The sequence below is a fragment of the Hemiscyllium ocellatum genome, chromosome 20, assembly GCF_020745735.1.
Source record: "Hemiscyllium ocellatum isolate sHemOce1 chromosome 20, sHemOce1.pat.X.cur, whole genome shotgun sequence".
Lineage (NCBI taxonomy): Eukaryota > Metazoa > Chordata > Chondrichthyes > Orectolobiformes > Hemiscylliidae > Hemiscyllium > Hemiscyllium ocellatum.
The window spans coordinates 4,878,910-4,902,925 of NC_083420.1; the positions used below are offsets into that span (position 1 = coordinate 4,878,910).

General features: G+C 40.1%; 1 protein-coding gene across 2 annotated transcripts; it reads right to left on the reverse strand.

Annotated features, from left to right (window-relative positions):
* Positions 1 to 244: 244 nt before the first annotated feature.
* rsl1d1 (ribosomal L1 domain containing 1) lies at positions 245 to 22,136 on the reverse strand. Of its 2 annotated transcripts, XR_009645753.1 has the most exons (10): positions 22,095 to 22,136; positions 17,053 to 17,192; positions 15,206 to 15,344; positions 14,147 to 14,295; positions 10,045 to 10,146; positions 7,801 to 7,894; positions 6,830 to 6,964; positions 3,141 to 3,335; positions 2,709 to 2,779; positions 1,800 to 1,884 (listed from the first exon to the last, which is right to left on the reverse strand). XR_009645753.1 is itself a non-coding variant. In XM_060840111.1 (9 exons), exons 1-9 carry the CDS (start codon positions 22,116 to 22,118, stop codon positions 1,732 to 1,734), a joined length of 1,131 nt encoding a protein of 376 aa, XP_060696094.1. In that variant the 5' UTR covers positions 22,119 to 22,136; the 3' UTR covers positions 245 to 1,731. The 2 variants fall into 2 exon arrangements, 1 of the variants encoding a protein (XP_060696094.1); XM_060840111.1 differs by lacking the exon at positions 2,709 to 2,779 and having other exon boundaries at positions 245 to 1,884.
* Between the last annotated feature and the right edge of the window lie 1,880 nt (positions 22,137 to 24,016).

Genomic DNA, 24,016 nt, shown 5'->3' on the forward strand with positions numbered 1-24,016 from the left:
CATTAACGATATGTTATTTAATTTAATTAAATTAATTGAATTTAAATTCCTCAACGTAAACTTTTTTTAAACATACATTAGAAAGCTTAAATAATAAGTTGAGGTTTTAAATTAAACTATAATCAGCAACGTTGGGACAATGCATCCTGTATCTATACCCTAGTTACTTCCAAAAATAAAAAATGACAAAACATATATCTGCAAATATAAAGCTACAATTGGATAAAAATGTTTTATTTGGTTTCTGGATGCCTGATATACTATTAATAAACAAAGAGTTGACTACAGCTTACATTTCAAATGACAGTTCTCATGAGAAATGTTTATACAGGGTAAAGCAAAAATGAGGATTAGCCAAGTTCAGCACATATATGGACACACAATTAATAGCACTGGAACAAATTCAGATGCACTGGAAACTTTATATAAACCCTGCAATGGATTTCCCTCGAGACACTAACAGATTATTAAAATTTAGCAGTCTGCCTTGTCTTATTTGCTTCCGACACATGCATAAAAATAAATGTTTCTGCTTGGGTGTTGTAATTGAAAGTTAATGGGGAACAACAGATGCAAAAATTACAAGGGGAGAACCCTTGACAATCTTACCCTATAGTTAGTTTCCCACCAGTGTATAATTGTCTTTACATCCATTTTGAATGCATTCCCTGTAATGGGCATAGGTTCACACTCCTGAGCACCCGCCATTGTTTAGCCATTAGTAAGCCTCCCAAAGCTGATGTGCAACACTTTAACAGGGGAATAAGGGAAAAGAAATAAAATAGAGGACAAATCAAGCCAATACAGAAATCAGGTAAAATACAATCTGGAAAGAGGAACAATTAATGATTCAGGTCATGATGACTCTCATTAACTGCAATTTACGGATGCTGCCTGATCTGATTATTTTGAGCATTTCGTTTTTTAATTTCACATTTCCAGTATCTGCAATATTTTTCTTTTGCGAACAGTTATCATCAGCTGTATGATCACAAGTCAATTCCCAGCAATTTAGCTGGAAACTGGTGGATAACGGAGGGAGAATACGAAACAATAAGGCAAATACCTAACTATGACGTTAGAGATCACTGGTGACATAGTTTACAAAGAAATTAAGGTCTCAGCAACCTTTTTATTTTTACTTTACGTTTAGTTACAGTTAGTTATTCCTGTTCCTATTTATGCTCATAAAGCTGTTAAACTTGGCATCTTATTCCTCAGTTCTCATGATTGATGCACTGGTGACAATTTCCATTCTGCTGCAGATGAGACTTTCTTCAGATTGTTACCACAGTGATCAACAAACAGGTCTCATTTAGATTATTAAACAATGTCATGTATATTTAAACAAAACGAATCAACACGACGTGTATTTGACAGACCACTTGGAATAGCAAAGAATTTACTACCAGTTTTTGAAGAAAGGATCTACACCATACTCAAAGGTGAACTTTGTAAAGGCTGCAGAAGGTTTATGTCTTTCTAATTGTTTTTAAATCATACACTGTATGAAAAATGCACTCAATCTCACTTGGCTTCTGCCACCAAGGCTCAAGCAGACCAGAGAATCTTTTGTTTTTGTTTAGGAGCTTTTGTTGTTGACTTCACAAATTTCTCTCCTACTGACTTCAGTGGAGTTTTTTTTTTAAAAAGAGTTTCCTTCAGTGCAGTACTCTCATATAAGGGATTATTGATTTTCATTTCATGGTTTTATGTCTGAAGGCATTTCCGTCATGAACTTGGAGTTTGTAGTCCTTGGTTTCCTGTGTTCTGTTTAGCTGTTTTCTGCCTTTTTTTGTTTTTTAATTTCTGTTGTTTCTTACCAACTGGCTTCTCACTTCCATTAACTCGCTTCGGGGTGGTATGGTTTTCTCCATTTAATTTCTGCTCAGCAAAAGAGAAAAAAAAATTAGTAAGGACATCTAATACATACAATCTTAAATAGACCAACATGTCGTCTCTGACCAGTTTTATAAGAGAACTCAATTTTCATTACCATAAATGGCAAATAGTTCACTTTAAATTAACTACACAGTTAAGTGTCTCTGTTGCACACAAAATCACATGCTCATATAAGGGAGAACAATTAAAATTCTTATAATTTTCTACTCTTCATTGTATCATCTTAGCTAAGAATTCTCTTGACTGTTTATAAGGTTGGCAGAAGCCAAGTGAGACTGAGTGCATTTTTCATACAACTGTGATTTAAAAAGCAACAAGAAAATCATAAATCTTCCGCAACCTTTACAAAGTTCAGCTCTGAGAATTATCCAGCATCTTCAACAGTACATCATGTTTAAAATCAATTAGGTAGAACCTAAGACAACACAATAATGGCTACGATTGCATCCATATGTGAACATACCTACAGACACAGAAATGTGCGTTTAGCAGGGAAAAAAAAGGTCCAAAAATGGCGACAAACCAGAGTAAAATCTGTGTCATCCAGCACACATTAGGAACAGATGATGCCAAAAATAAAACAAATATGTATTTATGTGGAGAGTTACTACAACAGTAACAGTAATGAGGTGGCGTTGAAATGATATGCATTGACTTATGCTGTGATGCGTTTCAGTGTCTCAGGAAGAATGAGCTGATAGTTAAAGACAACAAAGACACCGTGTATAAAACAAAGCAGAGAAAACAATCACTTAAAACAGAGAAAGGAATTGCTGACATGAAAACAAATACTGCACAGCGCTCACCATGCTGCCCTGTTCCTCTTGCATTACTTTCTGGCTGGCTAGAGAGAGATTTATATTGCATTCTGTGTTTGCTAAAGATGGAGAAATAAGCACAACTGCAATCAGCATAAACAAATCAATCTCAAAGAGAAAACATTTCGCGATCAGAGGGGATACCAGTGATTATGGCTCGTAGAGCATTGTGGTTGCTATGGTACTGGATGACACGAATTTTACTGTATTTATTGAGGTGGCAATTCAAAATACTTAATAAAAATAATTATGACATCAGGAAACCAAACAACCTTGGAAGGAGAGGAGAGAGGTATGAGCGAGGGAATCCTTCATTTGGTGAAGTTCCAGATTTGATGCATCCATGTCACTGTAGCAGATATCAAAAGGAGCCCTGGCTCACTTCATTATAGGACAGACAGGAGGTAGGGGATGGCTTACTTGCAATTTTGCCTTCTTTGTGACCGGTTGCTCTTCAATGGGAACTAGCTGCGGTATTTCTTCCTCTGTGGAGAGTTTCTTGACAATAGAAGGCTTTGATTTTTTTGACTTCTTCTCCACTGTCTTAACAAGAACACGTCTAACAGCAGTAGATGGAATTTTTGATTTCACAACTTTTGTCTTCCTCTGCTTCTTCTGAAAAATGTTCATAGTGAAAATATTTTGAGATATTACTCGATTTTCAGGCTGAAGCTGATAGAAAGCAAAGATTAAATTTCAGAAATGAACAAGAATTACTACGTATGACAAGTAATTAAGAGTCTAGCTACGGGTAAATAGTCATAAACTGTCATATACATTATAAATTACTACTCTAATTCCCTTATAAACCCTCTTACATCACACAAACACGGAGAATGCAAAGACAGTGGGGAAGACCTGCAAAGATAGCTCAGTAATCTTTGTCTACAAATTCTGTTGAGTTGGTTCTTGCTGATCCAAATGTTTCCTCCTGGCTTTTCTTTTCCAAATGCTTCCACTGGCTTGCAAACACCAGAGGCTGGCTGGATCATTTGTAAGATGTCTCTGATTTACCAATTAAACGTTGTGGCTTATTGTGACTGCTAAAGGAAAGATTAACTGATTTTCTTCTAGTTTAAAATGAGTTTTCACTGCAGAGAAGAGAGACACCACTTCTAAGCTTGTGGAAATCAAATCCCTTCTCTGTAAATTGTTTCTGAATCCATGTTGTTCCGTTACCTGACAACAGGTCACATATCAATTGGATTGCCTTTGCCATTGGTAACGAGTCACTTGTGTATAATAGCACCCCCTTGAAGTTGTCTGACTGCTCCACATCCACACATGGTGACTGACACACCAACACTATTTCCAGCATCAACTTCTGGAAGTCACATTTGCACATGAACTTCAGCAACACACGCAGGAGAAATAAAATTCAGCAGGATCATTGTTCTATAGACCAATCAACTACTCACTGCCACCCAGCTACATCCGTATACAGAATCACGTCTCTAATTTGGCTCCAACCACTTCAATTAACATTTGTTCAAATAGTTTTTATGATACTTGCAACAAGAGTCATTCAGCCATCCTTTCAAAACATATTCCTTATGTTTAAGATATTCCTTTCTCATTTCAGTTCACAATTTTGGAAAGCCCCAAAATAAAAAGACATATTCTGTAATGCCTTAAGGAAATGAAACATCATTTCAAAAAAAGTGCTTCATTACAAAGTAAGCTATAGACTAACAATAAAACAAAAGACTTACCATGCCCCCTCACCCCAATACAGTCTTAGTATTTCTTAAACTTTTAACTGATTTCGATACTTGGGACAATGCACCTGCAATTACATTATCTTTTCCAGTGAGATGAATAATCTTTATGTTAAATGATTGTAATAAGACTCCATCTGAATAGGCTGCCATTCTAAATATTAAACTTTTCAATGAGGGCCAATGGATTTTGATCAGTGTAAATTAGCACTCTCTTATTCCCACGTCTGATACAGATCTCGAAGCACTGAAGAGCCAACAATAACCTCAGAGTCTCTTTTTCCATGGTTAAGTACATCTTCTGATGTATGCTTCGTTTCTTAGAAAAGTACCTCACTGGCGTCTCTATTCCCAATTTAGTATCCCATAACAATGTGCCAATCACCAGCATCAATTGCCATTTGGAAAGGCCTGGAAAAATCAGAGGCGACGAACACTGGTTCATTTATTAAGACTGCTGTCAGCTTCTCAAATGTCGCTTAGCATCTGCTGACCATACAACATTCGATTGTTAAGGTACAGTTATTGTGCTGAAATTATGTACAAATTTCCAATAAAATCCACATGTTCTTAAAACCTTGATTTCTCACTCAGTTTTATTATTAGGGAATTCTATTGGAATCTTTACATTCACTGACCTTGACAACACTTCTCGCCTTGATCAACAATATGTCCCAAACAAGTTACTCTTGTTGTCACAAATTTACTTTTGGCTAAATTTATTATTAAACCATCCAATGGTAATTACTAACAAATCACAATATCTTCAGATCATGGTTGCATGTGGCTTATGCATGCAGCGCAAGCCATTAAAAATATAGAGTTGAAAACAATAATCCAGACATTTTACAGCAGAGGCAAAACCTTGTTTGCAGCTATTTTGTTTATTTCAAGAGATTAACTGTTATGGTGGAACAAGGAACACACCAAGTCCAATTTGCCAGGCTCTTGTCTTTTCACGCATATTCTAAATCCATAATCCACACACGCTGTCTAGTCAACTGGATTTCCTGAGGAGTCAGAATTGCTGTGGCAATGTACATTCTTTCAAGCATGTTGTAGTGATGGTGGAAAGTCCAACTTTCATTCCAATGTTTGACAGACCAGGAATCTTTCTCATTTTTACCTCTTGCTGCTGATACACGTAAGGATTTACACAAGTTGATACTCAATGTACTTAGCACATCATGAATGATGCTTCCTTGGCCACCCAGTTCTAGAGTGGCACTGGATCTAGAGCTTCTGGATCAGAGGCAGGGACACTACCCAATGGACACTTAAGATGGAATTAGTGAAGTAATTTCAAAGTACAAAGGTAACCGGCTATTCCTCACTGGAAAGATAAGGTCTACTCAGGGAAGTGAATTTTGCCGTGGGTCTTTGTATGACTCAGCAAGCGGATTGTCAATGCACAAATCTTTGCACACATGGGGGAGCATATCATGGTAGCAAGAGATCCCAGTTTCTTTTCTCCTCAGGTGGCACCCTGCCTTATTATTAAGAACTATGACTCAATGAGTAATACAGCTTGATGAACAAATTGGCATGATATTGAACAGTTGATAGTAAACATTTCCCAGTCATTACTCATCTACTACTGCATTATTTCAGACAAGCAATCAGATCGTGAGGTGGAGCTGGGTATCATCAATGCCCAGCTGCACACCAGCACCACTGTAACCTTTTTAATCCAGCATCACTATTCCGTCTTGTTAAATATTAGGAAAAGTATTACAAGGTCCATACCTTTGCCTTGAATTCTCTCGACTAGGCTGGGCGATGTCTCAGGCTGGCCAAGACAATTTTCATTTTGACATCCTATTCAACTTCATATCCACTCTAATACTTACCACTATCACAACCCTCCTACCATTAAAGCCCAATCACACATCATCTTGACTGACACTTGCATGAAAACACAAAGGAAATGCTGCAATGTCAGAAATGCCACCTTATGGACAACATATTAGACCAAGACCCCAGCTGCCCTGTCTGATAAGCATTACCTGCCATTCAAAAAGGAAAACAGGATGTTTTGATGCCTTGGCTGGTATTTATTCTTCAACTCGGCATGATGACAAATTCTCTGGTCATTTCTTTCATGTTTGCTTGTGGAACTGCGCTTTGTGCAAATTTGCTAAAAAATTTTCACACAACCATTACTTCAGATCTACTTCATAGGCAGTTAAACTTATGTAAAGCAAGTCTTTTCAATGTCTGGTTTGGCATCCAGATTCTCAAGCCTCAGCCCTCTCCATGCTTTTTATATTATTGATGTTGAAGATGCTGTATCAATGTAAATGTTTGTAAAAGCAAAGTTGTCTTTACTACATTTCAAGTGAACATATATGGTAACTGTTCTTATAAAAAATATGAATGTTGTTTACTTACTGCTTTGTGCTGTTTTTTGAGAGACTCTGGAAGACTTTCCTGTAGATCCTGAAGGTTCTGCATCCCAGATGCATAAATGGGAAGAGCAATAGAAGCTGGTGTTTTCAAGTGAAGAACTTTCACATTTTTCCATTGCTGCCACCAGAAAAGAAAACATTATTGGAACAACTTTATCAGAAATAAATTAGGCTCAACTTTACAACATTTCAGCAGATCCTACTAATGAGAAGACAAATAAAAATCAATTATCTCTCCTTAACAAACACCGTAAAAATATATTCCCCATATTTTCATGATCAGTTTAGCAAATTCACAAAGCAACAATTTGTAACCATATTTGTGACTGTATTAAACAAAAATAATAGGATAGGAAATTACATCAAAAACAGGAGAACTACTGCTAAATTTTATGAGTTCTCTCAAAACAAGTGATACATGGTGAAAACTCTCTCAAAAAGTCATGGCACCTGGATCTGAAGTAAAGTTCAAAATAAAGGATTAGAGTTAATAATGGGTAAAAGTTAATCACCATTAGTTGTTTTGTCTCTTAAGATATGCTTAATTTTACATTGTCTTTGGATTTGATTGTTATAGTAACAGTTTTAAAATATAAATTCCTGATGCTCAATTCCTTTTCTCTGAGGCGTTTTGGGATTTCTTTTTTCTCAGCTTTATGCATCTCATTTACTTTAGCACTTTACAGATTCCACTCCTGGACTGGAAACTTTTGTTTTAAACCTCGACTTTCCGTCACTTGCAACAACCTACATAGTCTATACTAAAAGAACAAAACAAAAATTTCTAATTACAGCAAGAGAGGGGAGTTGGAGGAAGGGCAAAGCAAAGAAAAGATGACAATTGAAGTAATAAGTCAAAATCATCCTAGGTGTGGTGTACATGCAGTTCAAAGGATAGTTACATGCGTACACGTGATCATTTATACTCCCAACAAGGGTACAATTCCTATATACCATGGGCAACTTTTGTGCAATAACACGAACAGCTGCAGTAACATTTTCCACGGCTTCCTGTGGCTTCATTCCAGTATGAGCTACAACGGTGGCACTGGAAAAAAAAGCAGAAAACACACCAGGAAATTACACATGCATCTTTCACACAAATAACAACAAACCATGAAATCTCTTACACTTAATTTTCCCTAAAGTTACTTAATGTAACCAACTCTGCAGTCAAGACCATTTAGATTTTTTTCAGTTTTGCAAATTCACATTGAACCAATAATGAGCAATTAATATTTCTGAAATTATCTTCTGGTAATTCAAACAACATCTACAATCTGTTTAAATTTCCAGGGCACAGTGTCTGATGTTGATCAGAAGTGAAAAATAATCTAAAAGTTGTCCCAGGTTCAAGGCCATCATGTCAGCATAGAACAGTGAAGGCTTCAGCCAGGCTGTAGAGAAATAGACAGGCTGGCTAGAAGCTTGGAATAAGTTATTTAGTTAGCACTGACTGATTGAAAGCATAATACAGCATTTATGCGGCTCCACAGTTAAATTGGATGTTCAGGAATTGACTGGGAACAGACATGTTTTAAAAAACATACAGGTTACTGAGATTGCTGAACCATATTATGACCCCACTAGTCATTAGTTTTTGCTATTGTAGTCAGCAGCACTTCACTGAATTGAAAAATAAAATTACCAGGCAACTATCAAACCAACAATCAGAATCAATTCAGGTGAAATAAAAATACACAACTGGATCAGATTTTGTCGTGACAATGTCAAGACTATCACTAATTGTTATTACTTCTCTGAAACTGAATGTTTAGTCCTGTCAGTATCACCAATTTGCATTTACACAGTGCCTTTAATTCAGTAAAACATTAAACACTGGAATCTGCACATGCATAGTTAAACAGAGAAATCCAAAAGTCATCCTTAGACATTCTATGCTTAATTACTGGATGTCTTGAAGTCGCTCAGTTTCCAGACAATCAGGAATCAGGGATCTAATGTGAACAAACCCCTTTAAACTTTTAGTCCTACTGCAAAAGTTATCCTTAATTGAAGGATCAATGGAACACAACTTTAAGTTGAAAGGCAGAAGGTTTGAGGACAAGTTTTTTTCACTCAGAGGATAGTGGAAATTTGGAATACACTGTTTGGGAGGGTAGCTGAAGCCAGAAACCTCACAGCCTCTAAAAAGTAGTTGAATGAGCACTGAAATGTTATAACGTTCAAGGCTATGGGCCAAGTGCTGGGAAGATGGACTAGTGTAGAGTTTGTGTTTTGTTGATGTGGATGCAATGGGCCTAAAGGCCTCTTACATACTGCACGATTCGAAGGAAGTGAAAACATTACACCTTGCAGCATGATCATGGACTCAATGGTCCAATGAGTTCATAATTAGAGATCATTAAACTTAAAAATTAAAAATATTAATGGAGAAATCATAATTTCAGTTTCTACTGTAATCCTATATACATACCTCAAACTTTATTTTATGCTTTGAAGAATTAATTGCTTTTAAGTGCCTAGTTTTCACTCTATCAGAATACTTCAACATGACTATCTGCTTATTCTGTTTAACTACATCACTTTTGCCAGAGAACTCAGTTCCTATTCACAAGTGCTACATCAGGCCATTGTTTTTGAGTCCTGCTTTTTTTTTAAAAAAAACACTTAATAGTTATTCCTGAAACTGATCTTGAAAATGATAAGAATACTGCTCTGTTTGCTGACATTTCAAATCAAGAGTCTAATTTTAAATTGTTGACAAATAGAGGAGACCACGTGTCAGTTAAAAGAGTAGCTGATCACTTTGTTCACAGAAGGGTGTAGAATTAAACAAAGCACTCATATCAAAGCACGTTTGTGATTAAATAAGCTGTGCTGTGCCGTAAGTACACATACGTGCATGGTCATGGCAGCATGAGCACTCAGATATGAGCAATAGAAATACCCAGCAACTGCTGTCCTCAGAAATTTGGAAGGATAGAGTCTTTAAGTAAAATTATCAAAAAAAAAGGCCTTTTTCAAAATTAGCAACATTAGATTTGTTGAGAGCAAAACCTGGAATTTGCAAGTCCACATAATTTAGACTTCTGTGGGAACTTTCATTCTTTTACTTGTTAAATCCATTTGGATATGTTTTGCAAACGAAAAGGAAATATTTTCAGTAGGCAAAATACAGCTAGATCTTCTGAAACTTGAGGAACACATGATGCAGTGATGTGCCTCAATACTCACTAACAGCTGCCTTTCTTGTTCACGGAAAGGATTGTACCCTGGATTAATTTGTTTAGATCTTTTGCAAGATTCCTTGAAGTTAGCTTTACCGACAGAGGTGCTCTGAAAACAAAAAGCAAAATAAAATGAGCTGACAATACACAAGAAAATGCTCAAAACATTGCATTGCTACACTGCTCACAAAGACTGCATTAAGAGTTTGACAGGATTAACAGACAAGACAGCTACAGGTTTTCCAAATGAGCTCATGCAACCTCTATTAATATGTTTCTGTGATTTTCAAACTTCATATTAACTTCAGAAAGAACACCTTCTGCAATGCAAGTACCAATCACCCTTGCACACTAACTATCTGAATTTAGAATGGGAGAGTCACAAGAATTTCACCACACATTTACTTATGCGGCTGCCTACATAGTCAACATGGTAACAAACATGAAGGCACAGCAGTTGATGTGGTGTATACGGAATTCAATAAGGCATTTGATGAGGTTCCCCATGGTAGGCTGTTGTGCAAAATACAGAGGCATGAGATTGAGGGTAATTTAGCAGTTTGGATCAGAAATTGGCTAGCTGAAAAAAAGAGTGCTGGTTGATGGAAAATGCTCATCCTGGAGCTCAGTTACTAGTGATATACTGTAAGGGTCTGTTTTGGGGCCACTGCTATTTGTCATTTTTATAAATGACCTGGATGAGGGCATAGAAGGATGGGTTAGTAACTTTGCAGATGACACTAAGGTCAGTAGTATTGTGGATAGTGCTGAAAGATATTGCAGGTTACAGAGGGACATAGATAAGTTACAGAGCTGGGCTGAGAGGTGGCAAATGGAGTTTAATGCAGAGAAGTGAGAGGTGCTTCACTTTGGAAGGAGTAACAGGAATGCAGAGTTCTGGGTAAATGGTAAGATTCTTGGTGGTGTAGATTAACAGAGAGATTTTGGTGTCCATGTACATTGATCCCTGAAAGTTGCCACCCAGGTTGATAGGGTTGTTAAGAAGGCATATGGTGTGTTCGCATTTATTGGTAGAGGAATTGAGTTTCGGAGCCATGAGATCACGCTGCAGCTGTAAAAAGGCCTGCTGCAGCCACACTTGGAGTATTGCATACAGCTCTGGTCACCAAATTATAGGAAGGATGTGGAAGCTTTGGAAAGCGTTCAGGGGAGATTTACTGGGATGTTGTCTGGTATGGACGGAAGGTCTTACAAGGAAAGGCTGAGGGACACGAGGCCATTTTCGTTAGAGAGAAGAAGGTTGAGAGGTGACTTAATGGAGACAGTTAAGATAATCAGAGGGTTAGATAGGTTAGACAGTGGGAGCCTCTTTCCTCGGATGGTGATGCTAGCATGATGGGACATAGCTTTAAATTGAGGGGTGATAGATATAGGACAGAAATCAGAGGTAGTGTCTTTACTCAGAGAGTAGTAGGGGCATGGAACAGCCGGCTGCAACAGTAGTAGACTCACCAACTTTAAGGGCATTTAAATGGTCATTGGACAGATATATGGATGAAAATGGAATAGTATAGGTTAGATCGCCTTCAGATAGGTTTCACAGGTCAGTACAACATTGAAGGCCGAAGTGCATGTACTGCGTTGTAATGTTCTATATTCTATTTGTATGGTCAATTCAGTTTAGTTTCTAGTTCATAGTGACTCCCTAGGATATTGATAGTGAGGGATTCAACAACAGTAGTACTGCTGAATGTCACAGGGAATTGGATAAGTTCTCTCCTATTGTGAGATGGATTTTGCCTGGCACTTATGGGGTGTCAAATGTTACTTGCCATTTATTGTCTAGGTGTTGTATTCAGCTGCAAATGTGTTGCTGGTCAAAGCACAGCAGGCCAGGCAGCATCTCAGGAATAGAGAATTCGACGTTTCGAGCATAAGCCCTTCATCCTGATGAAGGGCTTATGCTCGAAACGTCGAATTCTCTATTCCTGAGATGCTGCCTGGCCTGCTGTGCTTTGACCAGCAACACATTTGCAGCTGTGATCTCCAGCATCTGCAGACCTCATTTTTTACTAGGTGTTGTATTCAGCCATGCACTGGTTCAATATCTGATGAGTTGCAAATAGCACTAAACACGGAGTAATTATTAGCATTCAATCCTACTTTCAGCCTCATGAAAGGAGGTCATTGATGAAGCAGTTGAAGATTGTGCCTCGATCACTGTCCTGAGAAAATTCTGGAGTGATGTGTTGGGGCTAGGATGACTGGCCTCCAACCACAATCACCATTTTTTTATTAGCGGAATTAGATCTTATGCTTTGGGATAACTGAACATCAGTGAACAGCATTTTTGGTATAATTTACTTAAAAAAACCTCAGTAAGAAGTGAGAGGAAATTACTGAGGTCCTAATCCAAATTTTTAAATTGTCCTTGGCCAGTGGGGAGGTACCAGACAGCAGGTAATGTGATTCCACTTTATAAGGGTTGCACAGATAGGCAATGAGTCTAAATCAGTGGTAGGGAAAGTACTAGGTACACTGTAGCTCAATGGTTAGCAGTGCTGCCTCACAGCACCAGGCTCCCAGGTTCGATTCCAGCCTCAGTCTGTGTGGAGCTTACACATGGGTTTCCTCTGCATGCTCGGATTTCTTCCCACAGTCCAAAGATGTGCAGATTAGGTGAACTGGCCATGCTAAATTGCACATAGTGTTCAGGGATGTGTAGGTTAGATGCATTAGTCAGAGGAAATGTTGAGAAATAGGGTAGGGGGATGGGTCTGAGTGGGTTACTCTTCGGAGGGTTGCTTTGGACCTGTTGGGCCAAATGGCCTGTTTCCACACTGTAGGGATTCTATGAAGGAGAAAAATAATCTTCATTTAAAGAGGTACAGTTTGATCAGGGATAGTCAGCATGGGTTTGTGAATGAGGGTACAGCATTGTCAAGGTACCACATGGGAAACTATAAAGAAAATAAAAGGACATGGAAATTACATCAAAAACTGGCTTGGTGACAGAAGACAGAGAGTGATGGCAGAAGGCTATTTGTGTGACTTGAGCCTGGTGTGCATTGGTATACTACAGAAATGGGTGCTGGGTCCCCTGTTTGCGCTTTTCATAAATGATGTAGATGAATATGATAAGTAAGTTTGAGGTTGATACAAATATTGCCTGGGTGGTTGACAGTGAAGAGGAAGGTGTTAGGTTACAAGACAATATGAAGGGATTGGTCAGTAGCAGATGGAATTGATTCCTGGCAAATGTGAGGTGATGCACTTTGGAAGAAGGAACAAGACAAGAGAGTACTCAATGAATGGCAGGGCTCTAGGAAGCTAAGCAGAACAGAGGAACATTGGGGTGCCTTTCCACAGATCCCTGAAGGTGGCTGGACAGGGTAGTTAAGTAGAATATAAGAAAGCACAGGGATGCTGCCTCTTCCAGTTATGGCATAGATTTTAAAAGCAGGGAGGCCATATCGGAATTGTCCACACTTTGGTTAGGCTGCAGCTGAGTAGTCTGTGCAATTTTGGTCACACTATATGAAGGATGTGATTGCATTGGAGCAGGTGCAGAGCAGATTCACCATGATGTTGCCTGGGATAGAGTAGTTTAGCAATGAAGATAGGCTAGAGAAGTCATGTTGTTTACTTTGGAGTAGAGATGGTTAAGGGGACCTCTTGAGGGGCGTGGATAGAAAGCGGCTCTTTCTTTTAATTGAAGGGTCATTAACAAAAAGGCATAATTTTAAGTGAAAGGCAGGAGGTTTAGAGGATATTCAAGGAAAAATATTTTTCCTTGGTTGTGGGGAGGTGGTGATAGTATCAGAGAGGATAGTTGAGGCAGGAAACCACACAACTGTTAAAAAGTATTTGGATGAGTATTTGAAATATCATAACATTCAAGGCTATGGGGCTAGTGTGGTAAAATGGTATATTTTGGGCAGTGGAAATTTGTTGGGCTGAAGCACCTCTTCTGTACTGTAAGATTATAAATTAACTTTGCAATTAAATGGTTGTTTTGTTTTACAGAACATCAGTCCTGCTGGAGGAAGTATTTTGTTGAAGTATTTGGTCTTGCACTCATCAGGACAGTTCTTCAGAAATACCACAATAAGGAAAAAAAATTATACCAATATATTTACATGACTTACTTTTTGGAAGTGTAAAAATGTTTGCCTAAATGGGAGGGTAAAAGTCGCCTTATTCGGTCATCAGCCAAGAACAGATTGAAACTGCTCAACAAACGACGTTTTGCTTCATATGGCTTATATTCAGCCTTCAGCGTTTTATATGGAATGACCTAACAAAGGAAACAAAATCATTATATTTTCACTGGATTACTAATCTAGCAATGGGAGATGTGACTTTGCTAATACATAAATTCGTCAATTCCTCAGTAAGTGAGCTTCGCTGGTTGAGCCCCTTTTATTTCAACGTATTTATTTGACAACATGTGCAGCTGTATTTGAACAAATCATCTTCAAGAACCATTAACATGAAAGACTGAAACAGAAGCTTATCACTTAAGAAATTGAACGGCTTTTAAAATTACACACAGGTCTAAAATCAAATAAAAAAGAACTGAATAAATTCAAAGTAATTCAAATTCAATTTTGAAATCACAATACAACATACAGGTGTAGAGTGTGTGTGTGTGTGTGTGTGTGTGTGTGTGTGTGTGTGTGTGTGTGTGTGAGAGAGAGAGAGAGTGAGTGAGTGAGTGCGTGAGTGAGAGAGAGAGAAAAAGAAAGAAAGAAAGAAAGAAAGAAAGAAAGAAAGAAAGAAAGAAAGAATTTGTGTCTTTACGTGGGTGGTTTGGGGGAGAGAGAACAGACTGTCTTCCCCATCTTGAGTTAAAATCAAAACTCAAATGGGGATCAAATGGGTCTGTTTATTGGTAGTGATGCACAGACAGAATTAAAATCTTTCCCATTTTTGGACATGGAGCTCAACAATCTGTAATATGGAAATGCATAATCTTCATGGGGATAGGTATGCACAACAGGTAATTAAGTAGACAATTGTTTAGATTTTTCCCTGTCCATGCTCTGATAATCACAAAGATAAGGAGGAATATAGCTAATGCTATGTCACAAATTCCAATCAGCTAATACTAGTGCACAGAATATGAACAATGGACAGTGCGAAAATAAAATGCACAAATATAGTTTTAAAAGCAAGTTTATAACTTGCCCAAACTAGAAACCTACCTGTGTTATATTCTTAATGCCATGCTTGCTGAGAAGCTTTATATAGAATCTCTTTGTTTGATCTGCAGTCATGTTTGGTTCATCTTTGGTGAAGAGACAAACTTCGGCCGAATCTGATCGAATTCCATGAGGCAGATTTCTGCAAAAATAAAATTAATCTCCCTTCAGCATCAGAGTTCAAAGTTAAAAATTAGCCACATTAACCAATAACATTGGTTTCCTCTATTATTATTACTAAAATTCTAAATAACAAGCTGTAGAGTGACTAATCAAAGTGCAAATGAATTGCTGGCTCCTGCTGCTCAAATAATTCTCCATTGTTGAGGAGGAACTTCTTCACCCAAAGGATTGTAAATCCGTGGAATTCCCTGCCCACTAAATAAGTTGAGGCCAACTCGTTGAGTGTTTTTAAGACAAAGACAGATATATTTTTGAACAGCAAAGGAATTAAGTGCTATGGTGAGCAAGTAGGTAAGTGGAGCTGAGTGTATGACAAGATCAGCTATGATCTTGTTGAATGGCAGAGCAGGCTCGATCAGCCAGATGGCCTACTGCTCCTACTTATGTTCCATCCATGCTGCTACATTTCTTCTTGCACAATACACTGCAATTTTGAAACAAGCTTCCTGAGATATTACTAAACATCCATATACAGCATACTTTCTTGCTTTACTACATTTATTAAATTTGTCAAACCCAACTTACTTTAAAAAGTCTGCTTTGGATGTTCCTGATGAACTTAAGCATTCTTCAATGCACAATTTTATCTCAAAGTATGGACATTGAAGTTAAGAGCAGAAAAAGGCCATTTATCTTGAGACCTCCTAATACATTCTCAACATGTGTAATTTGTGATCAGAGGTTTCAAATAGGCTCCTACTCAATTTAAGAGATAGCTTGCATGCCTGGAGTGAATTGAAAAAAAAATTGTGACAAGAGTCTCTAGTATCTCCTCTCTACTTTTCTTCAACAGGGTGAAATCCAACAGATTTCAGTAAATGATCTACAGCCAATTCCACTAAATTCTGACTTCACATTCCTGTGAAACTCTCCTCCTCTCAAGACAAATGAAACTGTTCTTAGTTCGAACAAAGAAAATCCCCTTTGACCACAACTATTATCATTACAGAGCAGTTGGCGCGAATACAAGAATCACTTAAGGTTGTATAAAAACAAATACAATTATCTAACTAGATGGTCTAAATCAAACCAACTATGGATTTTGTTATCAAATTTTAAAAAGTAAACAAGTTCCTTGCTTAGTTAATTAAAATATTGCAGATGCTGGAAATCTGAAACAAAAACAGAAATTGCTGAAGAAACTCAACAGATCTGGCAGCCTTTGTGGAGACAGCAACAGAGTTAATGTTTCAAGTCCAGTGAGCCTTCTGAAGGCTCTGAAAGGGGCGGGGGTTCACTGGACTTGAAGCATTAACTGATTTCTCTCCATAGATGGTGCCCGAGCTGCTCAGTTTGTCTTTGCTTCCCCCATCCACCCCCAAGAGCTCTTCGTACATATTGTTTGTCCTTCAAGGTGAAGATGAAGATGACATTATCTGCAGTGTGGGGTATGGTTCCGAAGACAGCCACTGGAAGGGTTTGCTCCAAACAGAAATGCCATACTACAAGCAAACAAGTTTTGGATGAGCAACCAGCTTGGGATTTTCTCTCCTCATATATACTTTTCATTAAAGGTAAAGGAGGAAAGGGGCAAAAGTGCAAAGTTTCACCAGCTTGAAATAAAGCATAAACTGTTCCAACATTTTTACAAAATCTTGCAGGTGGTCACAGAAACAACAAGTAACGTGCCGCATTTTCTATGTCCCGTTTTATTTCTACTGGCTTACATTTTGACTGTTTGGTCCTGATTTGGAATCTTCCATACTGTAACATTCAGCATTATGTTCTCATTTTCATTCATGAATAGCTCTGCATCATTTCTGCTTTGCTTCACATATGCCTGCAGCGCCTTCACAGCCTTAGCCACCTGATGAAATGAGAAGGGAAATTAATACAAATATTTTGGGATAAAATACACCAGCAAATTTTCCATTAAAGAAACATTCGAGAACTGCTGAATTTAATGCAGTGGGCTCAAAACTGCAAACATATTCTTTGGTGTTTCAAATTCAAAAGACAGATAAACAAAGCCCTGGAGCTTTTACTTTCTGATAACGTACTGTGATCACTTCCATTCTTAGCAAATTCACTATACTCCTTTCATCTACTCCTCTGAGGACACTAACATTTCCCAGATACAAATAGGTCACCAGACGAGGTTTTGTGCAAGTACAGATAGTGAGACTGTTGCAAGCTGGTTGATCACCAGTAGCATAATCAGCAACTCACATTCTGTCCTGAACTGAGATGCACCATTTGATTATTATACCAAGTTTAATATTTCAGGTGTACAGCTTTCATTGAGCCCTTTTTGGAGGGTACACATTTATAGCAATAACTTGCCATCTCTTTACAGATGTTGGCTGACCTGTGCATTTCCTTTAATTTTCGGTTTTCATCATGTACCACTTTTTATTCACATTGTAAAAGAAAGTCAGGTGACAGAGTTAATGGTATAATGATAATGTCACTAGTAATCTGAGATCTGGGTGACTGCACTGGGGACATGAGCTCAACTTCCGCCAATTAATAAAGCTGAAATTAAAAGCTAGTTGATGGTGACTGTGAAATCACTACTGTTGTGAAAATCCATCTGGTTCACCAATGTCTTTCAGAGAAGGAAAGCTGCAATCAACATTCCCCACTAAGCTGGGCAGCCACTCTCAGGTCAGGCACGCCAGTTGGCATGCACATGCATTGATCTTTTTTCTGAAAGCCGCAGCAGCATATGGGCTTCAGAGGTCTGCAGAGTGGAAACTTTTTTTTAAACAGTAATGCTGACATGTAAACAACAGTGTTGTTTAAGCACAGATACCAAACTTTCTGCAAGTATATTAAAATGAAGAGAATAGTGAAAGTAAATGCTAGCCGTTTAGATGATGAAAAAGGCAAAGTAATAATGGGAAACTCAGAAATGGCAGAAACACTGAACCAATGCTTTGTCTCTGTTTTCAGTAGAAGATAATTTTTTTCCCCAAAACAGCCTCTATTGAATCAGTCATCACCAAACCCTTAGGCAGCACATTCCAAATCTAGGTCCTAACCACTGACTGCATAAAGGAATTTTTCTCCCTTCTGTGTCACTAAACTGATGTTCTCAACTTCTCAGCCTTCAGGTTTTTCTCGATGTCATATGGATTGAACTGAATTAGCTGAAGACAGGCATGAGAGATGTTGGGGACACCTGGATGAGGGAAAGACAGATTACTGTAACTACTCAGCACTATTGGCTGAAGATTATTATAAATATCCCAGCCTTTTGCACTTATGTGTTGGCCTCCTCAATTATTGAGGACGGAGATATTTGTGGAGATGTCTACTCCAGCAAGTTGTTTCACTGTCGCAATACCATCTATGACTAAACATAGCAGGAGCACTTGCTTAAATTTTAATTAGTTTTTATTCTTTTATCAGTTTTTCTTAGGAGCTTAAACTGGGAACTGTGAATTAAAGATGACTTTTAGACTGTGGGTAATGGAAAGAAAATGAACCAAACAAGCTTTTGTTTGTTCATGAGGTCAGGCCTGAAAGTTAAATGCAGGTTTGTTCCTGATCAAAAGGTCCTGCAGATGTTTCATTACTGGGGAACAGCATTAGGTGAAAACACATAGCAGTAGTTGGCTGTTAAGGAGGTTAATACCTGGAAATTTGGTTCCAACAAATCTGGAAACAAACCTAATGCTCAAGCAAATGTCAGATGTTGAAAAGTACCTGGGATCTTGTGAAGAAGGTGGTGAGTTTGTCAGGGAATTGTCAGAGCTTGAATTGGGACAGTGCTTTCTGTGAGAAGTCATGTGGCTGTTGATGCAACAGCCTGAAGATTTGAAAGTTCCAATAAGCAGCCCTTGGAAGCTCAGAGAATAGAAAACTAAATAATAAGTATTACTGCCTTTATCTGAGTGAACTGTAAACGTGACCCTAATCAACACCTTCACAAAGTCAACTGAGAAACCATCAGCTAAGTTTTTGGGACAACACATTGTGAAAACCAATTCAGTAATCTGGCCAGTTCGTGATTTTACTTTATTTATTTGTTAACCAATTATTTATATTTTGTATGAATGGAGCTAAAAACAAATACTTTTGGGTTTATAGCATAGTTTACTCAATTAGTTTATCCTGTTGTTTAACTCAGGTCGCTCCTTATGTTTTGGTAGTGCTCTTGTCATGCCCTCCTACACTCTTTATTGAACCAAGGTTGGTCTTTGGCTAAATTCTATGGTAATAGTAGGGAGGGGTATATGTCAGGCCATGAGTCTGTACAGTGTGTTAGAATACAACTCTGCTGCTGATGGTAGCCCACAGGACCTCATGACGATGAGCCTCAAGTTTGAAGTGTCTTCCATTTATGGTAGTGCCACACAACATGATGAGAAGCCTCAATAGGAAGATGGGACTTTATCTCCACAAGGTCAGAGTGCTGGTCATTCTTACTGACACATTCAAAGACTGATGCATCTGCAGTAGGCATGTGATTGAAGATGAGATCAAGTACATTTTTCTCTCTCAAACAAAAGCAGAATGTGAAGAAACTCAGAAGGTCTGGCAGCACCTAAGGAAAGGCATGGTGATTCAGTGGTTAGCGTGGGTTTCCTCCGGGTGCTCCGGTTTCCTCCCACAGTCCAAAGATGTGCGGGTCAGGTCAATTGGCCATGCTAATTTGCCCGTAGTGTTAGGTAAGGGGTAAATGTAGGGGTATGGGTGGGTAGTGCTTCGGCGGGTCGGTGTGGACTTGTTGGGCCAAAGGGCCTGTTTCCACACTGTAAGTAATCTAATCTAATCTAATCACTGCTGCCTCGCAGTGCCAGGAACCCAGGTTCAATTCCAGCCACGGGCAACACTGTCTGGAGTTTGCATATTCTCCCCGTGTTTGTGTGGATTTCCTCCATGTGCTCTGGTTCCATCCAACAGTCCAAAGATGTGCAGGTTAGGTGGATTGCCAATGGGAAATTGCCTATAGTGTCCAGGGATGTGCAGTTAGGTAGGTTACCTAGGGGAAATTCAGGGTTAGAGGGATAGGGTGGAATGTCCTTCGAAGGGCCGGTGTGGACTTGAAGGGCCAAATTACCTGCTTCCACATGATAGGGATTCTACGGAAAAGAGTTAACATTTCGAGTTCACTGCTCTTGATTTGTTCTTCAGAACTGTTCTGAAAAAGAATCATTGGACTTGAAAAGTTAACTCTACTTTCTCTCCACAGATGCTGCCAGACTGCTGAGTTTCTCCAGCAATTTCTGTTTTTGTCTCACATTAAAATAAAACAAAGACCTGTGGATTCTGGTAATGTTTTCCCTATTGTTGGTTCTTTCACTCTCTGCCATCACCCAGAGGTTGTCTCTACCCTTGTCACCCTCAGTGCTCCCTCGTTGAGGTGTTCAACATGGGAGATAACTGATTCATTGTTTGAAGGAAGGAAAAGGGCATTGCTCAGCCACTTCAGAGGGCAGGTATGAATCAACCACATTGCAGGAGGTCTGGAGTCAAATGTAGGATAGACCAGGTAAGGATGGCAGATTTCCTTCCCTAAAGGAACCAAATGTGTTTTTACGATCATCATTAGACTTTGAATTCCAGGTTATTTTTGCAATTTAAACTCAATAATCTGGAGTATTGTGAGTTAGACCCAGGTTCCCAGAACACAGTCTCGGTCTCTGAACTAATAGCCCAGTGAGGTACTTCTTCACCATCAACTCGCACTTTTGTGATGTTTTCCCACAGAATCAAAAGGTGCATGGTGCCAGGTCACAGTACGACACTGTTTATTTGAAATCACAAGCTTTTGGAGCACTGCTCCCTTGTCAGGTGAAGGTGACGTGACTTCTGAATTTGTGCACCCCAGTCCAACACCGGCGCATCACATTATTCCAACGAAATGTCAGAGGTGTTATGGAGACCATTTGGCCCATCAGGTCTGCACTAACTCTCCAGTGTACGATTTGGAGGAGCCGGTGTTGGACAAAATTAAAAATCAGCCAACACCAGGCTATAGTCCAAAAGGTTTATTTGGAAGCACTAGCTTTCGGAGCGCCGCTCCTTCATCAGGTGGTTGTGAAGCAGGACCATAAGATAAAGAATTTACAGCAAAAAAAAATCAGTCTCATTCAGCTGAAATGATATATTGATCAAACCTAGATGACACTGTAATCCTTTGCTATAAATTCTGTTATGGTTCTGCTTCACAACCACCGGATGAAGGAGCAGCGTTTCGAAAGGTGGTGCTTCCAAATAAACCCGTTGGATTATAACCTGGTGTTGGGAGATTTTTAAACTTTCTCCTGCGTACATTCGCTTGTCTTCCCGCCGAACCCTTGCTCTCTCTCTCTCTCTCTCTCTCTGGAGCCTTCGCCTTCCCCAGAGAGCGGTGCCCTCAATCTGCCCCACCGCCACCACCTCACAGCCCGTCACCGCGGCCGACTCCAGGCGGGCCCGGGCCCGAGGGACCACGCGAGGGCCCGGGCCCGAGGGACCACGCGAGGGCCCGGGCCCGAGGGACCACGCGAGGGCCCGGGCCCGAGGGACCACGCGAGGGCCCGGGCCCGAGGGACCACGCGAGGGCCCGGGCCCGAGGGACCACGCGAGGGCCCGGGCCCGAGGGACCACGCGAGGGCCCGGGCCCACACAGCACAGGCCCCGAGCCCGCGGGTACACACTCGATCTCCCCCAGACCAGGACTGAGGGAACCACCGGCCACGGAGGAGACGGCAGCTCTCACACCGAGGGCGCTGGGGGACGCTCACGGCGGCTTCCCGACCCCAACAGCTGCCGTTACCTGCTCGCCGTCCAACGCCGCCATCTTGCCCGCTCCCGACTGCGCAGCCGCACAGGCTTCAACAACAAACTTTATCAGCAGCCGCTTGGAGGGGACAGGACTGAGCTCGCGGGCGACACCAACTGGAGACAGGCGGTTCTGCAGCTGGAGGTCGACCCCCTCACAGCTGGAGATAGGCCTGTACAGCTTTGAGTAAAAAGCTGCAGATGCTGGAGATCAGAGCTGCAAATGTGTTGCTGGTTAAAGCACAGCAGGTCAGGCAGCATCCAAGGAACAGGAAATTCAACGTTTCGGGCCAGAGCCCTTCATCAGGAATTGATGCTATACAGCTTTGATTTGATTTATTTATTGCCACATCTATTTTGTTACAAAATACAGTGAAAAGTGTGGTATAGTGTCGTCATTCTCTGGCTCTGGGTGCCATCTTAAAACACAGGAAAATAAACCAAAATTTAGAATTTAAGGACAGAAAAATAAAGAAATAAAAAGGTTCAACTTTTCGGTCCCTCTTGGTTAACTGCTGAGAATGGGGCTGAAAATGTGTTGCTGGAAAAGCGCAGCAGGTCAGGCAGCATCCAAGGAGCAGGAGAATCGACGTTTCTGGCATGAGCCCTTCTTCAGGAATGAGGAAAGTGTGCCAAAATGAGGGAACTGCTCAGAATGGGCCTGGAGTGGCCCACCACGTTTCCCCTTGCCCTGCTGTTGGAACAGGAGTCTCTATTCTCAGGCGCTATTTCACCTCCACCGCTGCTGCCGCTGCCATCAGTCCTCAGTGGACCTTACCAATGCAGCCACCACTGATGGCGCCGGGTCCCAGACCGGGTTAGAGCGGTGCTGGAAAAGCACAGCAGGTCAGGCAGCTTCCGAGGAGCAGGGAGAAAAAAAAAAATCGACATTTCAGGCAAATGTTATTCACCAGGAATGAAGTGATTCATTCCTGATGAAGGGCTTTTGCCCAAAACATCGATTTTCCTGCTCCTTGGATGCTGCCTGACCTGCTGTGCCTTTCCAGCACCACTCTAATCTAGTCTCTGATTTCCAGCATCTACAGTCCTCACTTTTGCCTGGGTCCCAGACCAGCCAAATCCGAATCCAGTGCTCCCAAGAGTCCGCTGTGGACCCACTTCACTGATGTGGGGACAATTTCAAGGTCTGCAAATGATACAAAACATGAAATAATTTTAAACTGTGAGGTGGGAATGTGGAACTCTAACAGGACATTGACAAGTTGGTGGAGTGGGCTGGTAGGTAGCAGATAGTGGTCAAACATAGAGAAGTGCATGGGGAGACACTCTCACACAGCTGAAGAAACCCCACTGCTCGAGAGAGGCGGCTCTGCAGCTGGAGCTAGGTAGGTCCTCAGCAGTGAAAATTGACTTCTCCACAGCTGGAGAAACACCCTCATAACCAGAGGCAGATAGCTCTACAGCTGGAGAGATTCCTCACAGCTGGATTGAGACTCCCTGTGTTGTTAGGCTGAAAGTTCCAAATAGATTCTTTAAAGTCTGATCAAAATAAATACAAGACAATACATGCACTTTAATGTAAAGCAAATTTATTAGCTTAATCTAATTTGGATATATGCATACTAATGAGTCTATTAGCTTGAAGTACTTTAGCAAGTCTCACTGCCTGTTGCCTCATCAGGAACTTCTGGGTGATGACTACTAGCACTTGGAGCTCTGCCTCAGTTTCCACTGCATTGGTCCTCCTACCTCAGGCGAAATGTGAAAGTCCCCAGCCCAAGCCTCATGAACCCCAACCCTCTGGTGAGAAAGGCCCCCAGTATTCAGACTATGCTGAATCTGAGATTACATGCTGAGTTTCCATTCAGAGTACATGCTTAGTGGTCACAAACAAATCCAGGTGTTGCTACAAAACAAATCTGTTCCCAAGCCTAAGACAAGGTCATTACCAACCAA